We start from the raw sequence: 19,159 nt of genomic DNA, 5'->3' as shown, positions 1-19,159 counted from the left end.
ACTGGCCGTTAAGCATGGAAGTCCCAGGGCCTCAATCATGGCTGACTTCCCGCAGGGGCCATGATAGCAGCAGCTAATGTTTATTGAGTCCTTACTATGTGCTCAGCACTCTTCTGAGAACTTGAATCCCCACAACCATGGGACAGACACTATTAGTCCCATCTTACAGATGTAAAAATCAAGGCCCTGAGAGGTTAAAATGTGAACCCTCATTTGATTCCCACTCCCTTTTTTAGCTCAGCATTCTGTGATGTACCTGCAAATTCCAGAGGGGAGGCAGGCAGGGCAAGTAGGTGGGGGATTAGAGAGGAAAGCAGGAACAGGGGACTTTTCAATTCGTAAGGACAAGGTGGTGAAAGGTCCTCCACCTCTCAACACCTTTTCTACCTACCTTGAAAAAGCTGCTGGTGAGACCAGTAGTCCCTTCTTGACACCGCTGCTCACCTGAGCCCGAGCACACCTCTGGTTCCCCACCCTCAGCAGACTACACTGCTTTGTCCCTTGGTCCGAGGAAGACTCGGGATCGGAGGACTTGTTCAAATGGCAGAGCCAAAAGCAAACCTGGATGTCCTAAGGCCAGGGTTACTTTCCCACGCCCTATGCAGCTATTGTGTGGGTGTAGGAAGGTGGTCTTTCGCTTAAGAACAATCAGTAATCACACAACAGAGCTTTGGGAAATCTTCTGACCCTGCTGTGTTAGAGATGACCCATACCCCACCGGTAAGGATGTTTCTTCTTTTCTTGTGTTAGCATAAAATCTCTAGAAGGAACGAGTAATATTTTTTACCTTCAAGGAGGAGCACTAGATGACTTATGGTCAAAATGACTTTTGCAACATTTGAATATTAAGTCATGTAAACCTAAGGACTAATCAAAATAAATACCCTTAAAAAATGGTTTTTTTTCCTGAAGCCCCAGGCTGAGGAATCAAGACTCCCAGGCTCAGGTCCCACCTCTGCCACATACTGACTGAAACAAGAGTAGCTCAGGTAGCCTCTCTAGGCAATCTGCTCTACTATACAGCAGAAGTAGTTGAATAAATTATCTCCTAGGCTTTGGCTATGGACTCAACGTTTATGCCACCCTCCACAATGCCCAGGTTGAAACCCAACCTCCAACATGACATTAGGAGGCAGGGCTTTTGGAAGGTGATCAGGCCATAAAGATAAACCCTCACAAATGGGACTAGTGTCCTAATAAGGAGCCAGAGACCACATCTTACCCTTCCACCACGTGAGGAAAGCAACGCCTATGAACCAGAAAGCAGTCTCACCAGACAACAAATTTGCCACTGCCTTGATCTTTGACTTCCAGCCTTTGGCAAGAAACAATTGCTGTTGTTTAGAAGTTACCCAGCTTATGGTATTGGGAAGAGGAGTTTGAACCCCAGGTTTGTGCACAGTAAGCATGCACTCCACCCCTGAGCTACACCCCCGGCTGGCGCTTTCTTAAAGCAACCCTAATAGACTAACAGCCCCTTTTCAGTTCCTGAGGTCTATGATTTTAGTCTCCTAGCTAGATTTGAAAATTCACAAGCGCAGGAATGAGATGATTTTGGAGTCTTCTGAAAAAATCCCTTGGTAAGCCTTGCCCCAGGAACCCCACACTCAGTTAGAAGCCACTGCCTTCTTGGAACCCAAGTTTTAGACCAAGCTTCCTAGGAGAAAGAGGGTGCTGCCATGAGCAGGGGCATCAGAACTCAACTTTCAGAGACACGTGGACCTGGGTTCAAGTCCTGGGTCCTAGGTGTGGGAGCTAACTTATGCTGAGCCTAAAATCCCTCATCTATAAATTAAGAATACCAACTTCCTTAGGTTAAGATTGCAAGCAAGAATATATGAAAAGCACCTGGCCAAAAGAAGACACTCAACAAATGTTAGCTTGCCTGCTTCCTCTCATCTTTCCTTCCTTTCTAGGGAGGGTAGGGCCCTGGGCCAACTTCTATTATATGTTTAGTCTTTATGTTGGATTTCGTGGGCAAATCCATGAAACAGGGCCATCTCAGTTGACTCTCCTAGCAGTGTTATTGCTGCTCACACCACTGGAACAGAAAACGCACCTGTCAGCTTAGCACCTTGTGGGGGTTTATCTCATTCACCTGCATGAGGGGGAAAGCCCACTAGCCTCGGCAAAATGGCATTCTGGGTCTCCAGCTGGTAGAGCGAGGAGGGGGCAATGGGAGAGGTGGAGAACATCAGTACTTCTGGAGCACTGGTCTCTGGGTGGAGAGTGCTCTGGGGAACAGGGATGGACTCTGGGGCTCTACCCCAGGTACCTAGAAGTCTTTGAATCCTGATTTCCCCTCATAAAAACTGAGCAAACAGTATCTACATCAATATCTACATCGTTGTGCTGATTAAATCAGATGCTTCTTAGGAGAAAGGAGGCAAAGTCCTCTAAATAGGAAACACATTCACACGCCTGACTTGTAGAAAATGGACCTGCAGAGATTTAATTGATGCATAAAACACAGAATTGTCACCAGAGCTGGTCGTATCACATGAGCTATTCCCACAGCACACAGAATGAGCCAAATAACAAATAGGACATTTTCTGTGGGTAGGTTGATGCCTAAAACATATCTGAGGAGGTGAAAAAGCCAACTGGATCTCGGTCTTATTCATGGCAAAGAAATGAGTGATGGGGTGGTGTCGGTTTCTGAGGGCTGGGGAGGCAAGGGCAACCCCACAGCTTTCAAGACATGAAAAATGGGGACACTTTGTTGAAACAAAGAGACAGATGTCTGAGAACAGCAGCTCCACCTGGTACAAGAGCCCTCCCTGACAATGCTGGGCACTGGCCCAGGCTTTCACCCCAAGCTCTGGGAAGAGGCAGCAGTGGGATCGGGGCGGGGGGCGGGGGCAAGGTAGAAAAGATAGGCGGAAACTGAGTCCATGAAAGCACCGAAGGTGTTCTAGAGAGAGAAAACGAGATGAGGACCAGAGGCCATCCCAGTCTTTTCCTGTGGTGGCTTGATTTTTTGGTTTTTGATTTTTTTAGCTTCCTGGAGAAATAGTGTGTTTGGGACCTGAGATGCTAGCTGGAGGGTTCTGGGGAGGAGCCCCAGGGAATTGGAGGGTGCTTCTGAGGACAGCCCTGAGAAACCACAGTGCTGGCCGAGAAGAAAAAAGAGGCAAAACTCCCAGGCGTCCAGCCTCCAACAGGGCCTGAGCAACTGAACCAAAACCTGAGATGGTCAATAGAAGAGACAGAATGTCCAAGAAAGGAGATATTTTAAAAAAAAGAAAAGAAAGAAAAAAAGAACAAAGAACGAATTTGATCTCTACAAGGCTGAGGTACTAGAGAGATAGGCGCAAGCCCACAAGAGCCAGGTCCCAGGGTACAGGTGTGCTGGGAACCGCCAAGCAGGTCCCTGAAGGTCCAAGGGACTGACATGGCTCCAGAGGGATTCCCTTGGTTCTGAAGGAACTGCTTTCCATCCCTGAGCATGTCCATCAGCAGCCACGCCCACCTGTTGACGCAGGAGCTCAAGAAAGTTCACACACTTCAGGTCAAAACAGTCCACGGTCACAGAGAGTGGCTTACTATTTCAGTCGTACCATCCTTTCCACCCACACCCAGCCCTGTGGTTCTTTCAGGTCCTGAGTGGGTGCAGCAGAGCAGACAGGAGAATGCTTCCTCAGAGGCAGGAGTGCAGGTGGTTCCTTGGGCACCTGGTCTGGGGGAGGAGGCTGCTGCCCAAGCCGAGCGGGCACTCAGTAGTGGTACACCTGCAGTCTGTTGTTCTCATCCAGGCCCAGCTGCATCAGCGTGCTGGAAGTGGTCGTTGGCTTGGGCACGGAGAATAGATGTCTGGCCATGAAGTGAAGGAAAACTGTGGGCAGCTGAGCATGTCCAAATGGAGCCAAGAGTCAGAGACTGAATTGGAACCTCCTCTGGCCCCCAGAGTCCCAGCAGAGCCTGATCGGCTTGACTGCTACAACAGGAAGGCACTGCGGTTTGGGGTCCTGTTGAAAGGATACGATTTGGAGTCATTCTTGAAACGCTCTAGCCACTTGCGGTTAGCCTCGATCATGCTCTGAAAGTTGGTGCTGTCTGCCTTGGGGACCTGGGAATGGGTGTGCTGCAGGAGGCGCAGCTGCTCACTGGGAAGAGGAAGGAGGAGGGGGGAGAAGAGGAAGAGTAAACAAGGGTGTTGCAGCAAAGGGACATACGACAGAGCCAACCAGAGGCCAACCAGGGCCTCCTCAATCTTCCTCTCACCAGTACCAAGAACAGACTTTTCAGAGATCTCTTTAGCAACTTTGCCCCTCTGGAAAGACAAACATGAGTTCCCAAAAGGGAAGATGATGGTCACCCTCTGCCCATTCCTGGTGCTTGCTACTGCCACTCCTAGGCTTCCACATCCGTCTATTTCCAGCAAATGCGTTCAGCAAGGAGCTCCCCTCAACTCAATACTTGCTCAGCCTCTGCTCCCAAACTGGCCCAAAAAATGGTGAGGGACTTATAGTTGGGGTCTTGGGGAGGGGAAAGCACATTTGGCAAGGAATAAGATGAATGGGAAATTAATAACAGGTTTAAATAATTGCCCGTCTGTCTCCCCAATGGGGTGTCTTTCTCACTCCAGATGTTACTCAGCAGGATTCAGGAAAGAAGGGAGCCATAGAAAGTAGACAAAGAGCTCAATGGCAAAGACAAAGGCCAGATTCCAGGACTGGAGGGGCCAGACTATGGGGCAGTGAGCAGGGTCCCACCACAGGCTGATTCTCCCCCCAGGTGCCACAGGGCAGCTTCCTCATGAAGCCCAGGCCCACCCTGACTGAGACCTCATAATAGCATCTGACTTTCCCTAGCTGTGGAGGGCAATCTCAGTCCCAGGCAAGGTGTGGGCAGCTCTGTGGACTGGGGACCTGTCTGACCTCCTAGGGCATCAGGACCAGGTTTGCTGCCCTCAGAGGTCCCATCTGCCCAGGGAGCAAAGCCAACAGCTTGACTGTCCCACAGAGCCCACTAGGAAGCTTACCTGGCAGACACATAGCCCAGGCGGTTCTCCAGGGGGTTAGGGTTGTTGCTGAGCAGGGGGATGCCAGCTAAGGGAGTGGAAAGGAAGAGTTCAGAGGGCGCTGGTCCAGCAGAGCCAGACCCAGGATGCAGGATGACTCGTTGCTCACCAGCACCTCTGGCCTCCCCAGAAATAGATAAGGCAGCACCCCAGAACAAACACACAAAAGCAGGGGGAGTGTCAGAGGCTAGAGATGAGACAGGTGACAGACAGGAATTGTTCTATTTATTTCTAAAATTTAATCTACATTTCAATTTGGGTTAAGGCAGAAAGAAGAGACCCCCCCCCCCCATATTTTCCTTCAAAAGATTGTTTTTATGGCTTCTCACACTCCCTAGCAGGGCTATGAGACCAGGGGAGGCTATAGGTAAGGGGACGCCACAGCTAAGGGATTAAAGGCAAAATCCTACAGTCATAGAGATATGGGGTAAAAACCTGAATTATTACTCACTCACTGGGTATACTGGAGCATATTACTTAACCTGAGTCTCAGCTTACTCGTCTATAAAATGGGGATAATTACTACCACCAAGAATTACTATAAGGATTAAAGGGGAATAAGAAAGATAGACAGACAGACATAAATTGCCTGGCCTATAATGTATTGCACAAGATGGGAGCCATTATGATGATGACAATGATGACTTTTTAGGGTCTGCTGAGCTCTACAACCATAATAAAGGCCCCAATCAGCCCAGGTTCCTGACCCACATCCTGACCATCCTGACCACCCTAACCCACAGTCTCTGGCTGCAGGGTCACTGGCAAGGTCTTCAGCATGGACCCAGCAACAGAGCCATGGACCAAAACTGGGGGCAGAGACAAAGGGTAAGCAAGAGGAAGAAAGGAACAGTAAGACGAAGAGGGTACGAGAAAATAGAGGAGGAGGAGGAGGAGGAGGAGGAGGAGGAGGAGGAGGAGGAAAGCGGGAAGGCATAGCCAAAACCCAGGGCGGCACAGGGAGGCTTACAGGGAAAATACTTGCGCCACTTCTCCAAAAGGAAGTCGTCTACTGTCTGAGTCACTGAGGAGGGGAGCCGGGGGCCCAGGCCTGGGTCCCAGGCCCAATGGGTGGACACAGGTGCAATAGGAGATGAGGCTGGAACCCTGGTCAGAGAGGCATAGGAGGGAATAGGGGTGCTCTTGGAAGACCGCGGCAAGAACTGAGCTGACCAGGAAGTAGAGAGCGGAGGGGGTGGCTGGGTGCTGAGGCTGCCAAGAATGCCGAGGACACTGTTGAGCTCACTGCTGATCCGCTGCAGCGAGCTGCTCAAGTAACTGATCTTGTTGGGGAAGGTGGGATTCGAGGTGGAGGTGACTGAAAGGAAAGAGGTAGATGGTGGGGAAGGACTCAGATTCAGAGTCATGGAACATCCCAGACCCAACTGGCACAATGGCACCCTAATGGCTGCCTATCCCTGCCCCTGCAGACAACAGCCCCTCAGCCCTACAAAGGGGACAGAGGACAACTGGGGCTTCCATGTTCCAGACAGAGCAGGCCCTGGGCAGGTGTACAAGCCCCTAGAGAGAAGGAAGGGATCAGGCCCTGTGCCCTTCTGCAGGCCAGAACAAAAGAAGAGACAGCCTCTCAGGAGGCCTTGGAGAGAAGAGGCCAAGAGGGACAATCTGCAGCATTCAGAAGGCTCAACCCAGCTCTTACCAAGTACCTAGTTCAGACAGCAGACAGGGGCTCATGCACACCCCCACAGGGCTGAGGTAAGGGGAGTGCACTGTGTCCCCCACATCCCCGCCTCCACATACTCTGGGATTCACCCCTCCCTCCTACACACTCAAGGTGGCCTGTGTGCCGTGCCTCTCCCCTGCTCACCTCCCTGCTGCCGCCATGGTTCACTGTGAGGCAGGGGAAAGGAATCGGAGCTTTCACTGCTCGTGTCTTCCGTGTCACTGAGGTCAAAGGTCACTGCCTTCTTGGTGGGGGTTCCCCTCAGAGTGTCTTCATCTGAAGCCTGATGTAAGGAACCGTTATTAGTACTGCCCATCCTGTGTGATGAGGAGGGACTGAGGCCCTGGGGAATCTGCTCTTCTGGGACCCAAAGCTCCAGCAGGCCCCTGGGAGAGGCACACCACACAGGCCACCTTGAGTGGGTAGGAGGGAGGCTAAGAGAACCCAGCTGCCTAAAATACAGGTAACAGGTACTGCCCTCGCCACACTGTCCCTGCAGTGTCTCCCCCTAAGCTTCCCTGCTGCCACACCTCTGCCTTAGGCATGTAGGGAGACACACAAGCAGAGGGAAGGGGAGGGACACCTGTGACACATGTCCACTCTCACACTCTGGTCACACCACAGCCGGGGAAGGGCAGGAGCTAGTCCCCTTTCCCTGCACCTTCCCAAGAGGCTCCAGGGTTACTCAGGACTGCTCAGCAGACAGCCCACCCCACAGAAGTGTTTGGCCCACTGCCGTTTTCACCAACCACAAGCCTGAAGCCAGCAACCCACCCTGGGCACTATAGGCCCAGTTCCCTTAACCCAGGACCAAAGAGCCCAGCACTATCCCGGGAACAGAAAAGGAAGGTTGTGTGACCACAGGATGACACCTCTTCCCGAAGAGAGGACTCCAGCTGATTCAGCTTCTCCTCTTTCTTCTTCAGCAGGCCGTGGCCCTTCCGCATGGCTGACTTCATCTCATTCAGGTATCTGGTCTCCTGCAGAGGGGAGAAAGGAGAGAGAAATGACGGTGATGCACAAGCTGGAGTTCTAGCTCTACCGTCTGCTAGCAGAGTGGTCTAGAACAAATTTTTAGCTCAGTGTGGCTATTCATTTGAAAACAAGAAATACTACTTTTCAGTGGATTGTGAGAATTAAACGAGCTAGAGGATGTTACATGCTTAACATCATGCCCACACCGAGTACATTCTTAAGTGGTTACTGCTATTACCATTGGTCTCCATTACCTTTGTCGTCACCATCACCATCATCATCATCAGCATCAGCACTGTTGACATTGTTGAGAGGGATTAAGCAGGGCAGTAACAGGGCCTGAGGGCAGCATGCAGAGAACCCTGGGAAGCCTGCCCCTGTTTGTACCAGACCATCTACTGTGCCAAACCAGGCAAAGGGGCCATAGAAACTAAGGCCTGTAACCAGTTCTAGCACCATCAGAATTCTAGGGACCCCAGTGTGATCCAAGAGGGCAGAGCTCATGCTGCAGGTATGTTCAACCGGTACAAAGACCAACTGCTAGTGATGAAGTCTCTGCCTTTTCATTGCAAATCAGACCATCAGAGAAGCAAACCAGAGAAGTAACTCATTCTATGGTTAGTGTGTCCCAAAATATTTTCATTTCTAAAAGAAGTCTTTAGTATGACAGAATGGAAATGCTGAGCACTGGATTTGAAAAATTTTAAACCCCAGTCATGCTTTTCATCTAGAAAATGGGAACAAGATAGCTGTATCCCTTATCTGAATGCTTGAGACTAGAAGTATTTCAGATTTTAGAGTTTTTCCGATTTTAAAACATTTGCTTGACTTTACCGGTTAAAAATATTTTCTAATGAAGAATATTCAACCTGTACTATCTTGTCCACTACACACAGTTAACAAGAGGATCAAGCAAGGATCAAACGATTTACTATTTGAGGTGTTATTTGCACACGATATATATGTGAAAATGTAAGTGATGCCAGGACCCCTGTGGCCTTTCTCATGCAGTCCCAGAATGATCAACGGAGGAGAGTCCAAAGGCAAGGGTTCCACTGGCTGCCACAGGCCTGCGCCATGTAGAACTGGTAGGTTCTCCTCCAGGATTCTGACCTCCTCCAGGTTCTTGCGCATATCTTGCAGGGCCTCAGTGCCTGGAGGGTCATCGGCCACCTCCTGGGCTCTGGCCAGCTTGTGGCACCAGTGCTGTTGGGCAACTTTTAGGGCCGTCTGCCGCCTCCGCATGGAGCGTGTCTGCCGCATCAGGAACTCCTTGGCATTGCGGAGGGCTATCCCCTCAGCGGAGAGGTAGTGGCGGATGCTATGGGAGGACCAGCAGTGCAGAGGAAGAAGAAAGAAAGAAAAGGGAAGACTTTAAGAACCCTGCTCAGGGCACATAGCCACTCCCCCAGCAAATGCCCATCCTGAACAAACAGGAACTGCTGGCCAGCACGCAGGGACACCAATTAAACACCTATCGCAAGCAGCACATGGGTCTAACAGTCTCCCCACCCTGATTCTGAAAGGATGGTGCCTGGGCCAAATGTCAGACAGTCTGATCCTCAACCAACGTCAGCAGATGCCTACTGAAGATCACAGGGCCAATTTCTTGGCTTGGTAGAGAAGATCTTCCATCCCTGGACCTCTCCCATAACACAAGTCCTACTAGTGGTCACCTCAGTTCTGGGATACAGTCCTCACTCATCCCTCTGGGTACCCTCAACCTGAAATAAAACAGGCTCTAGGAACTCACCTGTCCAAGGATAAGTTAGTCTCCTTGCCCTGGGACAGAGAAGAGGACACTTCTTGGGTTTGTTTCTATAGACATGGCAGAAAAAGACCCACTGAGTGTGGCAAAAGTAGACACCCTGCATGATCGAGACACCCCAAAGCCCCTCCCAGTGGCCTAGACAAGGAAATGGCTCTGCCAGGTGCCAGTACTCTTCACTTACAGGGGTCATTTGGTGAAGATGGTTGGGAAGCTGAGAATAAGAAAAGGAGATCAGGTCCTATATGCAATAGAGCCAAGCTCCCCTCTTAATGCCCCCCACCTACTGATGCACTGAAACCCACCCCCCCATTTTCCCCCACAGGCCCCAGCCCCAGCTCACTGTCCCAAGGGATTTCCTCAGGTCCTCAATGTGGAGTTCTGGTTCAAAATGTGGGGAAGCATTACTTTCCTCCGCTGCCAGCTCTTTCAGGACATCCTGCTTCCTCTGAGTTTCAGCCTCCAGGTTGCTGTGGTAGGGAAGGAAAGTGGGAGGTAAGGGTGTGAGGCAAGGTCACAGGATGGAGGAGGCCACACTGTCAGGACCACATCCTGATTCTCACTCCCACCCAGGTCCCTGGGGCGGAGCTGAGGCATGAACAGTGGAAGTAGGGATCCCCTGCTTTTTGCAGCCTCAACACACTGCTACCTAAGAAATGCAGCAGGTCCACACCCTTCTGCCTCGCTTCTCCCTGTTAATTGGACCATAATGAGATGGGGCCCAAGAGCAGCAGAGGTCAGAGGGAAGTGGGAGGGAGACGAGGGTGGCTAGGTGCAGGGAGCCCACACCACCTGACACGCTTCTGCAGCTTCAGACTCTGCATCTGCAGCAGATCCACTTGGGACTGCAACTCTATCTTGCGGGCCTGCAGTTCTTCAAGAACCCTTTGGAGCTGCCGCTTGGACTCCACTAAGTGGGTGTGCTCCTTCTTCACCTCCTCCAGGTGCTGATGGTTGACTGTGGCTTCCTAGGCATGTAAGGAAAGACAGAAGCATCCAGAGACACAGTAAGGATAAGTCAGGGCTGGGAAAGCAGAAGAGAATGAGACAGGAAATGGAAGCCAGCACCACTGAAGTCACAGTGTCTGGGGTCAGGGGGTCTGCAGGCTCCTGGGCCTCCCACCACAGTTCACAGAGTAGCACTTTTTGTGGAATATTGGCCAACATAGTTTGGAACCCCAAGGCCCTGGACAGAGTAGGTAAACAAAAGCCTAGGGAAACAAGAGAGGCCCACAAACCTCTCTCTCCAGAGCCACCTGCCTCTGCACATCAAGTAGCTGCTGCTTCTCCTTCTGCACAGTATCCTCCTGAAGGGGAAGAGATGGGATGACTGCTGACCCCAGGCCAGAGGGGCAGGGCTCTGCCCTCTCCTGGAGGAGTGGACTCTATGGTCAAGTGCACCTCACATCTCTTCTCCACCCAACTCCCTCACCTGGACATTCAGCTGAGCCAATCTGGCCTTGATATCTTTTGTTCTGGTTTCAAGTTCCATCTCCAAATCTTGGAGTTTCCTTTCCTGTTCAGAAATGTAGTAAAGAGAAAGATGTAAGTGTAGAAAGAGAGTAAGGTATTAGCTGAGGGGCAGAAGGACGGGGTTTCAGAACCCTCCTTACCACAACTCAACCTCCAAGCTGGGCTCAGGCTTACCTCCTCCCAATGTCCCCTACAGTTTCCTGAGCATGTACTACACCTTGCGGATTCCCAGAGTAGGGAATATCCAGGTGCAACCCTAAAGCCTTAAAGGGACTGACCTCCCCTTCTAATCCTGGGCATAAACCTGATCCCAGAAAACAAAGGAGCAAAGATGCCCCTAAGCTTACATAGCCAGTGAGACCTCCTCTCCTGAAGCTGCAGGATTCTGACCTGCAGCCACGGTGTCAGCCCCAGAACTTTCCTGCCCTGCACAGAGGTGTCCTAGGTGAGGCTCACCCCCTAGGCCTCACCTGCTCTCGGTGCCGGCGCCGCAGGTCCTCAAGCTGCTGGTCCTGCTCCTGCCTCAGTGTCTCTAACTCTCGCTCGTGGGTCCTGCGCAGGCGCTCCAGCTCTCCAGTCAGGTGCCCCAGGAGGTCAGCCCGCTGCTTCCTCTCCTATAAAGAGGATGGGGCCACCAGTAAGAACCTGCGGTGGCTCCTCACACCCCCAAAATCAGGCTCCCTCACCCCTGTAGTCCTGGGTCAGAGTTCCAAAGGGCCAGCTCTTACAGGGGAGCAGCAAGGATAGCTGAGTGCCAGCATCAGGATGCCTGCTTTGCCCTGAAGCTGAAGCAGATGCTGCCAGGCGCCAGGAAGGAGCCACCTGTGGTAGCCTGCCTCACCCACTGGTGCATGGTGTCTAGCTCTTCCTCAAGGGGAGAGAGAGAGGCCACTGATCAACTATCACTAGTCTTCAGCAATGTCAGAACCGATTGGGAAGGGATGCAGCTAAATTTCATCACTATGTTGCTATTTCTGCAGAAGATCTGGGATATGAGTTTCCAACACTGGAACAGGGACCCAGGTGTGGGTTAAAGTCACCACCCCGCACCCACCCATAATTCACCCCTAAGGTGAGCAAGTCAAGCCAACCCAGGTCCCCTTCAGTAAGTGAATGTTCCCACCTGAACATCAAAGAGGAAGGTGGGCAGATAATATCTACTACTGTTTGACTTTTCCCAGTCTACTTCTTGATGTCCTGGAATTTCATTACCCCTGGTGCCTGCTGTTGGAGTGACTAAAACCGAAGGATCTGAAGTCAGACAGCTACACTGAAATCCTTGCTCCTCTACTTATTAGCTGAGTTTAATCTTGGGAAAGTGACTTGAACTCTCCATGTCTCAGCGGGCTTTTCTTTAAAATGGAGATAATGACAGGACACACCTCCCAAGGTTGCTGTGAGGACTGAGTGGGTTAAGATACATAAAGAGCTTAGAGCAGGGCCTGGCATGTAGTACCAGCTCAAGACCTGTTAGCTACTATGACCATTTAATCAAAAGCACAGCCTGATAGAAAGTACCTCTCATTAGAGGAGGTTTCTAATACTTCAGTAAGAAAACAAAAAATTACTTCAGGGCTGGAAGGTGCCAGGGAGGAAGGCCTTCTACATTCCCCAACCATGGTTTGTCCCTTCCCCTGCCCTGCAGTCAGCTAGGAAGGACGCTAGCTACACGTGTGTGAGAGGGAGTATGTGTGCACACACATGCGCGACAGGGGATGTGGTTGAGCTACCTCAGCTTCATACCGCTCTCTGGCCTCAGCCATCGCTTGCCGGTGCTCCTCCTTCATCTTGTCCATCTTCCTCTCATGGTCTCTTTCCACCTCCTGGCGCTTGTCTCGCAGGAGGCTGCTGAGCTACAGGAGACGTGACAACAAGGCAGCATACAGACTGAGGGAGGACAGCACCCAGGCTCATGTGCCTCCCAGTGTCCCCTGCCCACACACACACATATATCACACACAAGGCACCAAAGCATACAGACAGCCATACCCCAACACCACCTCCCCACAGATGTACAGGGTCCTGGGGATGGAGGAGTACCTGGCCTTAAGGAAATACAGACATGGAAACAGAACTACAAGTGCCATCCACAGCAAAATGAAGGACACTAGGAACCAGAGGACCTGGTGGACCACAGGGAGTGGTGACACTGAGCAGTAGTACCTCTTGCTCATACTCGACCACCTGGTGAGCCTTCTGGTGAGCTCTCTGCTCCACCCACCCAAGGCTCTCCCGCAGCTGGGCCTCCTCTTTCTGATGAGTTTCCTCTATCTTCTTCTGGAGGTTGGAGACCACCTGAGGAGTTGCCGCACATACAGTGGAGTGTGACCCTCAGGGAGGCAGTTAGAGCTACCATGTAGGGTCTCACTTCCAGGGACCCGGCATCCATCCGAAGGGCCTGGACTGGGAGGGAGTCTCACTCCCCAGTCGCCAGAGATGGGGTTGAGCTTTTCTGTTGCCCAGCATGAAGGGGGTCCCAGGCTCTGCCCTCTCAGGCCAGTCCAGGCCAGCCACACCTCACCTCCCGATGCTTGGCCTCCAGTGAGGAACAAAGCCGCTCCAGTTCAGCACTATGCTCCTTCTCCAGCTCTGCCACCGCCTAGGAAGCAGCAAAGGGCCTGTGAGGGAAGCAGGGCAAGGACCCAGGCCTAGACCACGGGGCAGGTACAGCCAGGAAGACCCTCCATTCCCACAAGACGAGGAGCCAAGAAGAATAATGTTCCTCTGAATTAACTTGTCCCTAAAGTCTGCAAGTGGCAAATGGACAGGAACCTGGGAGTAGAGGGGCATCACAGTAGGTTTCAGCTCACTGTTCCTGTCTCCTGCCTCTGAGCCAAGCCATAGGTACACAGATGCCGCTCATGGCTATAAGGTCCACGCCAGGCAGGGCTGGAGGTTTAGTACACTCTCTTTGAGCACTTGCATTACAATGATGTGCCCCATCCCCAGTCTTTGCTGCAATTTTCTGTGTCTAACAGCCAAAGTTCACTCCTCACAGAAGAAGAGCTCTAGGTGGACAGGCCAAGCATGAGTGTCTAGTCTGGAGGCACACCATGGGGCTGGAGGGACAGGGAGTGAGGACAAAGGCACCAGTCCCTCATTCCAAGACGGGAGAGAAACTCAGAGAGAAGAGGCCACTGTAGATTTGCTCCTCAGGAACAGGGACAGGGTGCCCTGGTCTCAAGACCTCTGGTCTGACTGAAGTTCTTTCAGTTGTGAAACTGTCCCAAATCTATAGGACATTTCCCTTCAAGACTCTGATGACTCCTTGCTACTGATGACACCCGGCTGCAGCTGCTGGGCCAGGATGATCCTGGAGGGGCCTCTGGATACCTACTGAATCCCGCACTCAGCTGCGGAGATCAGGGCTGCACCTGCCCTAAGCCCAGTCAGGTCCACAAAGAGTAAAGGACCAGTCAACTGCTATGTCCCAAGCCCGTCTGTGCAGGTCACCTATCTGCCTGGCTCCCCACCCTGTGCCCTGACCCAGAGCAAGACCTTTCTCTTCCTCCCCAGGCACTCAGTCCCTCCCTAGGCAGCAGATATGGGAAGGGACAAGTCTCTAATTCACTCGCTCACTTCTCTCCTCTCCCCCTCCAGCTGCTCCCTCAGCTGCCGCAGAGCCACCTCCTTCTCAGCCTTAAGGGTGGCCTCAGCTCTCTTCTCGGAAGCCTCCAGCTCTTCCTTGAGTTGTTCCAACGTCCACTTGCTTTTCTGTTCCAAGCTGGCCATCTCAGCCTTCTGCAGGGACTCCAACTCTTCTCTCCGCCTCTTCAGGGAAGCCTCCTGCTCAGCTCTAGGCAAAGAGAATGGGATGGGGGTGGGTTCACCTGCTCCAGGTCACTTCCCCACAGGGCAGGGCAGAACCCAGTGTGCACTCACCTGATTTGTTCCTCATCTGCTTCTGTGCTGGACTGAACCCAGGCTCTGAGCTGGGACAGCCTCTGGTCTTCCTCCTCTCTCATCCGAGCCTCCTCCTCCTCAGTGGCTTTCTGTAGCTGCTCCTTCAGGGAACTGAGAGGAAAGGAAAGGAAAGGAAAGGCAGGTTCATGGGAGGGACCACAGAAGTCTTTTCTGGTCCATTCACAACCCCTGCTTCTTGAACCTCACAGTCAGTCTGTGAAACAATGTCCGTCTTAAACACGAGTCTCACATTACCCTCTGGGTCCAGGCTGCCTCCCGTGAAAAGTGGACTAGTCTGCTTGGTCCCAGGCTCCTCTGCCTAGATTCACCTCAGCAGACCATTCACTCAAGGAAGGTCACAGCCACCCAGTCTGACTCTGGATCCACATTCTGCCACTCCCCACCCTACAGACTCTGTTCCAGGCACATCAGATGTGTTATCATCTCTAAACCCTACTATATTCTTCCTTTTCTCTTGATTTTTGCTCATGCTGGTTCCTCTGCCTAGAATTCCATTGTTTTCTATCTGACAAGCCCATATTCATGGCTCAACACCAGCACTTGTCTCTCTGGGAAATCTTTCCAACTACCTCCAAGTTCACTGATTTGCCTTTTCCATACACAGTAAATGGTTGACCTTTCTTATCCCATGCTACTCTGCATTATGTATCATATTGCATCCCAGGAAATCTCTGTTTTCCTTGGAATCTGGAACCTTCTTCAGAATAAGAATCTTGGGGCTGGGGAGATAGCTCAGGTGGAAGAGTGCTTGCGGGCAAGCACAAGGCCCTGAGTTCAATCCCGAATGCCAAAAAAAAAAAAAAAAAAGGGAAAAAAACAACAAAACAGAGTAAGAATCTTCTCTTAAAATCTGTTATGTTGGGCTGGGACTGTAGCTCAGTGGTAGAGCATTTGCCTAGCACATATGAGAAACTGAGTTCGATTTTCAGCACCCCATAATAAAGGTATGGTGTTCATCTACAAAAAAAAAATTGTTATGTCTCAAGCACTGAATATAAAATAGGTTTTCAATAAACATGCATTGGATTTGGAAGTCTCTTTCAGCCCCAAACTATAAGCAAGCCTTGATTAGCCACAAAAGATGTCTCATCTATATATCAATGACAGTCAACACTGCACCTAAGCAGACATAATCTGCTTACACAAACTGCAACCTTTTTATGTACCCCTCATGGGGTCCCACATAACCAGGGAATGTGTGCTATGCACTCAGGGAATTCAAGGATACAACAAACATGATTTGGAAGACAATTGCTTTGGAAAGCTCTGTAGCAACCTCCAAAGTCAAAAAAATATTTAAGATGGTTTCCTATCATCAACACCACTACTCTCTTCCATCATGAGAGGAAATTTGAGTTCAGTAAAAATCCTTCTTTCTAGATTTCCCTGAAACCCTTTCTCTTTTTTCCATGGCTAAATTTACATGCAGCAACACAGAACAAGAGATCTAGCAGTAACATCAGAGGTTAAATTCAATCTCTTCATTTTATAGCTAAAGAAACTAAGGGTCAGCCCGTCTGTCTTTCTGTCTTATTATTCAAATAATAGTTAAAGGATCAGCTATGGCTTCTAGAAATTTCTCCCCAGAAACTTCCAGAAGTTTTCCAGCAAAGTGAGGAAGACCCCACTCCACAGAAAGGTTCTGGTGTAAACAGAAACAGGCTTCTAATGATGAATTATTTTGAAGAGAGTGAGGCAAAGTTCTACCCACAAACAAATGACTTAGTCGAATCACTTAGTCAAGAATGGCCAAAACGATATTAATTTCAACTGAAATTAAAAGCAAGTGCTGTCATTTGTGGAGCAACTGCTGTATTCCAAGTCCTCTACACTTCTGGCATGCTAGTGTTCACAAGTTGAAAGTGCTCTGGGGCCTTGACCCTCTGGGGTTCAAGGGCAGGGGATAGAAAGCACAGCCAAGCCCATGGTGGCCAGTAAGAGGGTAGCAGCCTTGTGGGTTGGCAGGAGACACCCCCAGGATTTCCTCTAAGGTGTTCCATCTTAAGGTAAGCGGAGGCATGCCCTGGTTGGGTGGCCCCAGCCCCAATTTTCAGTTGCCTGGAAAATGAGGATGTTGTGAGTTGGTCTGTTCTTTGGGATGCTCCCCAGAAGGGGACCCAAGAAGGGTGATAGAAGGGCAGGCACTGGTTCAGCAGATGTTATGTTGGGCTAATGAGAGAGATTGCAATGATCTTCTTGGTACTTGTGTGATTTTGTTTTATTTTCTCCAGATTAAGCATAAATGTTTTGTATGTTCCTTGCTATGTATGATCTAAAAATAGTAATTCTCTACCACTCGTGGAACTTCTGTGTAAAAGGACAAGATTTAGCCTTTAGATATCTTAACACTACTTTGTAGCACTTTCCCACACTCAGACTGACAGCCTGCTCATTACCTTCTTGATATTCATTTGCCCTTTTTTCCTTACTAACAAAATCCTGATTTTATTCTAGCACATAAATAGACCAACTAAAAGACTTTGTTTCCTAGTCTCCCCTGTAACTAGGGGTAACCGATGAGATAGCAGAAGTCACTGGCTAAATTTTCCAGGGGCAGCCTTGGTGGGATCGTCAGCTTCCTAGTGGTGTCAGGGATGGGAGGAAGGTGTCCCTCCCTCCCCATATCACTTCGTGGCCCTGAGGAGAGTGCCTCGGGGGAGGTGGGACCTGAGTGATTTCTCCTTCTGCAGGTGAAGCTGGAGAATCTCCTCTTCCTCCTCTTGCCACAGTTTCTCCCGCAGCTGCTGCATCTTCTCTTGCTGCAATTCCAGCAACCGCCTATGATCTTCTTTGAGTTCTTGGGTCACTGCCTCTTCCATGGCCTTTAGTGCAGCCTCAGAAAGCTGCTTTGGGAGAGCCACAGGCCCTGAAGATCTCCTGCAAGGGGAAAACAGGGTATCACTACAAGGATACCTCTACCCACAGATACAGATACAGAACATCACACACACGATCCTACCCGAGGGCCCAAAATCCAGAGCCATATACCCAAACCAGGCCACACAAGAGCAGGCAATATCTGTCCTGTAGGACAAGCCCAACTGTGGTTGAATAAGGTCCAAAGGTCTAGGGAAAAGGGAAACCCACAGTAAGCCCTCAGTATACCTGGCAGGTTGTAGCCTGAGGTCAAAAATCTGAAGTTGTGTTTCAAGAGCTGGCAACATCAGGGAGAGAGGGAAACTCTGTCCCTAACAGACTATCTCCCAGAAGGGCTTATGGTCTTGTTCCATTCTTCATGAGGGCTCTGCCTACTACTTGAGGCTCATGCCAGAAATTGAGAATGGTCCCTAGAGACTGTTCTCTACTTCCCAAACTGAGCAGAGACCAATGTAAATGAGCCTATGGAAAAAGCAGCAGGCCTGAAGCCCACGACAGCACACTGAGGTCCAAGAATGGGAAACTCTCCTCCATCACCATCAAGGGAACCAGGCAGCAAACACTGCCCTGAGCCAAATCCGAACAAGAGTGTAAGAGAGATGCCATTTTCCATATCTCCCTAGAGTGACATGGTTTCACCTGCTTAGAGTTGAGTTCTGTGTTTGGAAATGAATGAAAAAAATTCAGAGCTAATCCAGATGCATTGGTGGGTGGCAAGTAAGGTGAGGAATAATAGAACTGGTTTATAATATGTCTATAAAGTTAGTGAGGAGGGTTGTTTGGCTTGCTTTCTGGTTCTTGAAGGAAATAGCCAAAATGAAACAGGAGAACATTCTAAGCATGGGAAGCACAGGCAGGATAAAGTATGTCTCCCCCAGAGTGACTTTCTTAAGGGTCAGTTCACATTTGTAGTCCCAGGTCCCCATGCCTAACATTAGAAACTGGTTGTAGCACACAGCCACCACCCTTCTTGCATGGTGCTCAGGCTGTTGCAGGCTGACACAGTGGCTTGGTCAATCTCAACAGAACACATAAATAAGACCAAATCAAAGAGGACTGGGCAAGAATCAAATAGGGGAGCCAATCCACCCAGCTGAGGACTAGCACCCCCTCTCCCTTCAGAGAGCTTAACAGCAAAGCAAATGGAAGGCAGAGGTGGGAGCAGCTCAGACAGCAAAAGAAAATAGGACTTAGGAACCCCACTACAGTCCCAAGACTAGAGAGAAAGGGGAACAGAGTAGGTTGCAGACATCCTGAAACACCATTTAGACCCATCTCTCCTCCCTTTCCTAAAATCAGAACTTGGACTAGAAAACGGTCTTGAGCCATGCCTTCAAATCTTTTTTTCCTCCCAATTCCTTTTTCCTCCTTCCTTCCAATTTCTGACTTCCTCTCAAGTCCCCTGACAAGCCCGACTGATGCAGATGTAAGCACC

At 50.4% G+C, this 19,159-nt stretch overlaps 1 protein-coding gene across 8 annotated transcripts in view; it reads right to left on the bottom strand.

The window, feature by feature from the left end:
• Positions 1 to 3,216: 3,216 nt before the first annotated feature.
• Cep164 (centrosomal protein 164) overlaps positions 3,217 to 19,159 on the bottom strand; it is a 64,864-nt gene continuing 48,921 nt past the window's right edge. For 5 of the 8 annotated variants that reach the window (XM_047518828.1, XM_047518824.1, XM_047518823.1 and 2 more), the window contains 20 exons: positions 17,515 to 17,724; positions 14,806 to 14,937; positions 14,503 to 14,719; positions 13,445 to 13,522; positions 13,087 to 13,218; positions 12,654 to 12,776; positions 11,394 to 11,537; positions 10,883 to 10,966; positions 10,689 to 10,757; positions 10,243 to 10,418; positions 9,794 to 9,920; positions 9,635 to 9,664; positions 9,436 to 9,500; positions 8,796 to 9,003; positions 7,580 to 7,687; positions 6,852 to 6,990; positions 5,994 to 6,341; positions 4,985 to 5,051; positions 3,984 to 4,106; positions 3,217 to 3,813 (listed from right to left, as the gene is read on the bottom strand). In XM_047518828.1, coding sequence (XP_047374784.1) covers positions 3,717 to 3,813; positions 3,984 to 4,106; positions 4,985 to 5,051; positions 5,994 to 6,341; positions 6,852 to 6,990; positions 7,580 to 7,687; positions 8,796 to 9,003; positions 9,436 to 9,500; positions 9,635 to 9,664; positions 9,794 to 9,920; positions 10,243 to 10,418; positions 10,689 to 10,757; positions 10,883 to 10,966; positions 11,394 to 11,537; positions 12,654 to 12,776; positions 13,087 to 13,218; positions 13,445 to 13,522; positions 14,503 to 14,719; positions 14,806 to 14,937; positions 17,515 to 17,724 — 2,677 coding nt within the window. In that variant the 3' untranslated portion in view covers positions 3,217 to 3,716. The other 3 variants (XM_047518829.1, XM_047518826.1, XM_047518825.1) reach the window with 3 other exon arrangements.

The sequence above is a fragment of the Sciurus carolinensis genome, chromosome 11, assembly GCF_902686445.1.
Source record: "Sciurus carolinensis chromosome 11, mSciCar1.2, whole genome shotgun sequence".
Classification (NCBI taxonomy): Eukaryota; Metazoa; Chordata; class Mammalia; order Rodentia; family Sciuridae; genus Sciurus; species Sciurus carolinensis.
This window is presented reverse-complemented; position numbering and strand designations above follow the sequence as displayed.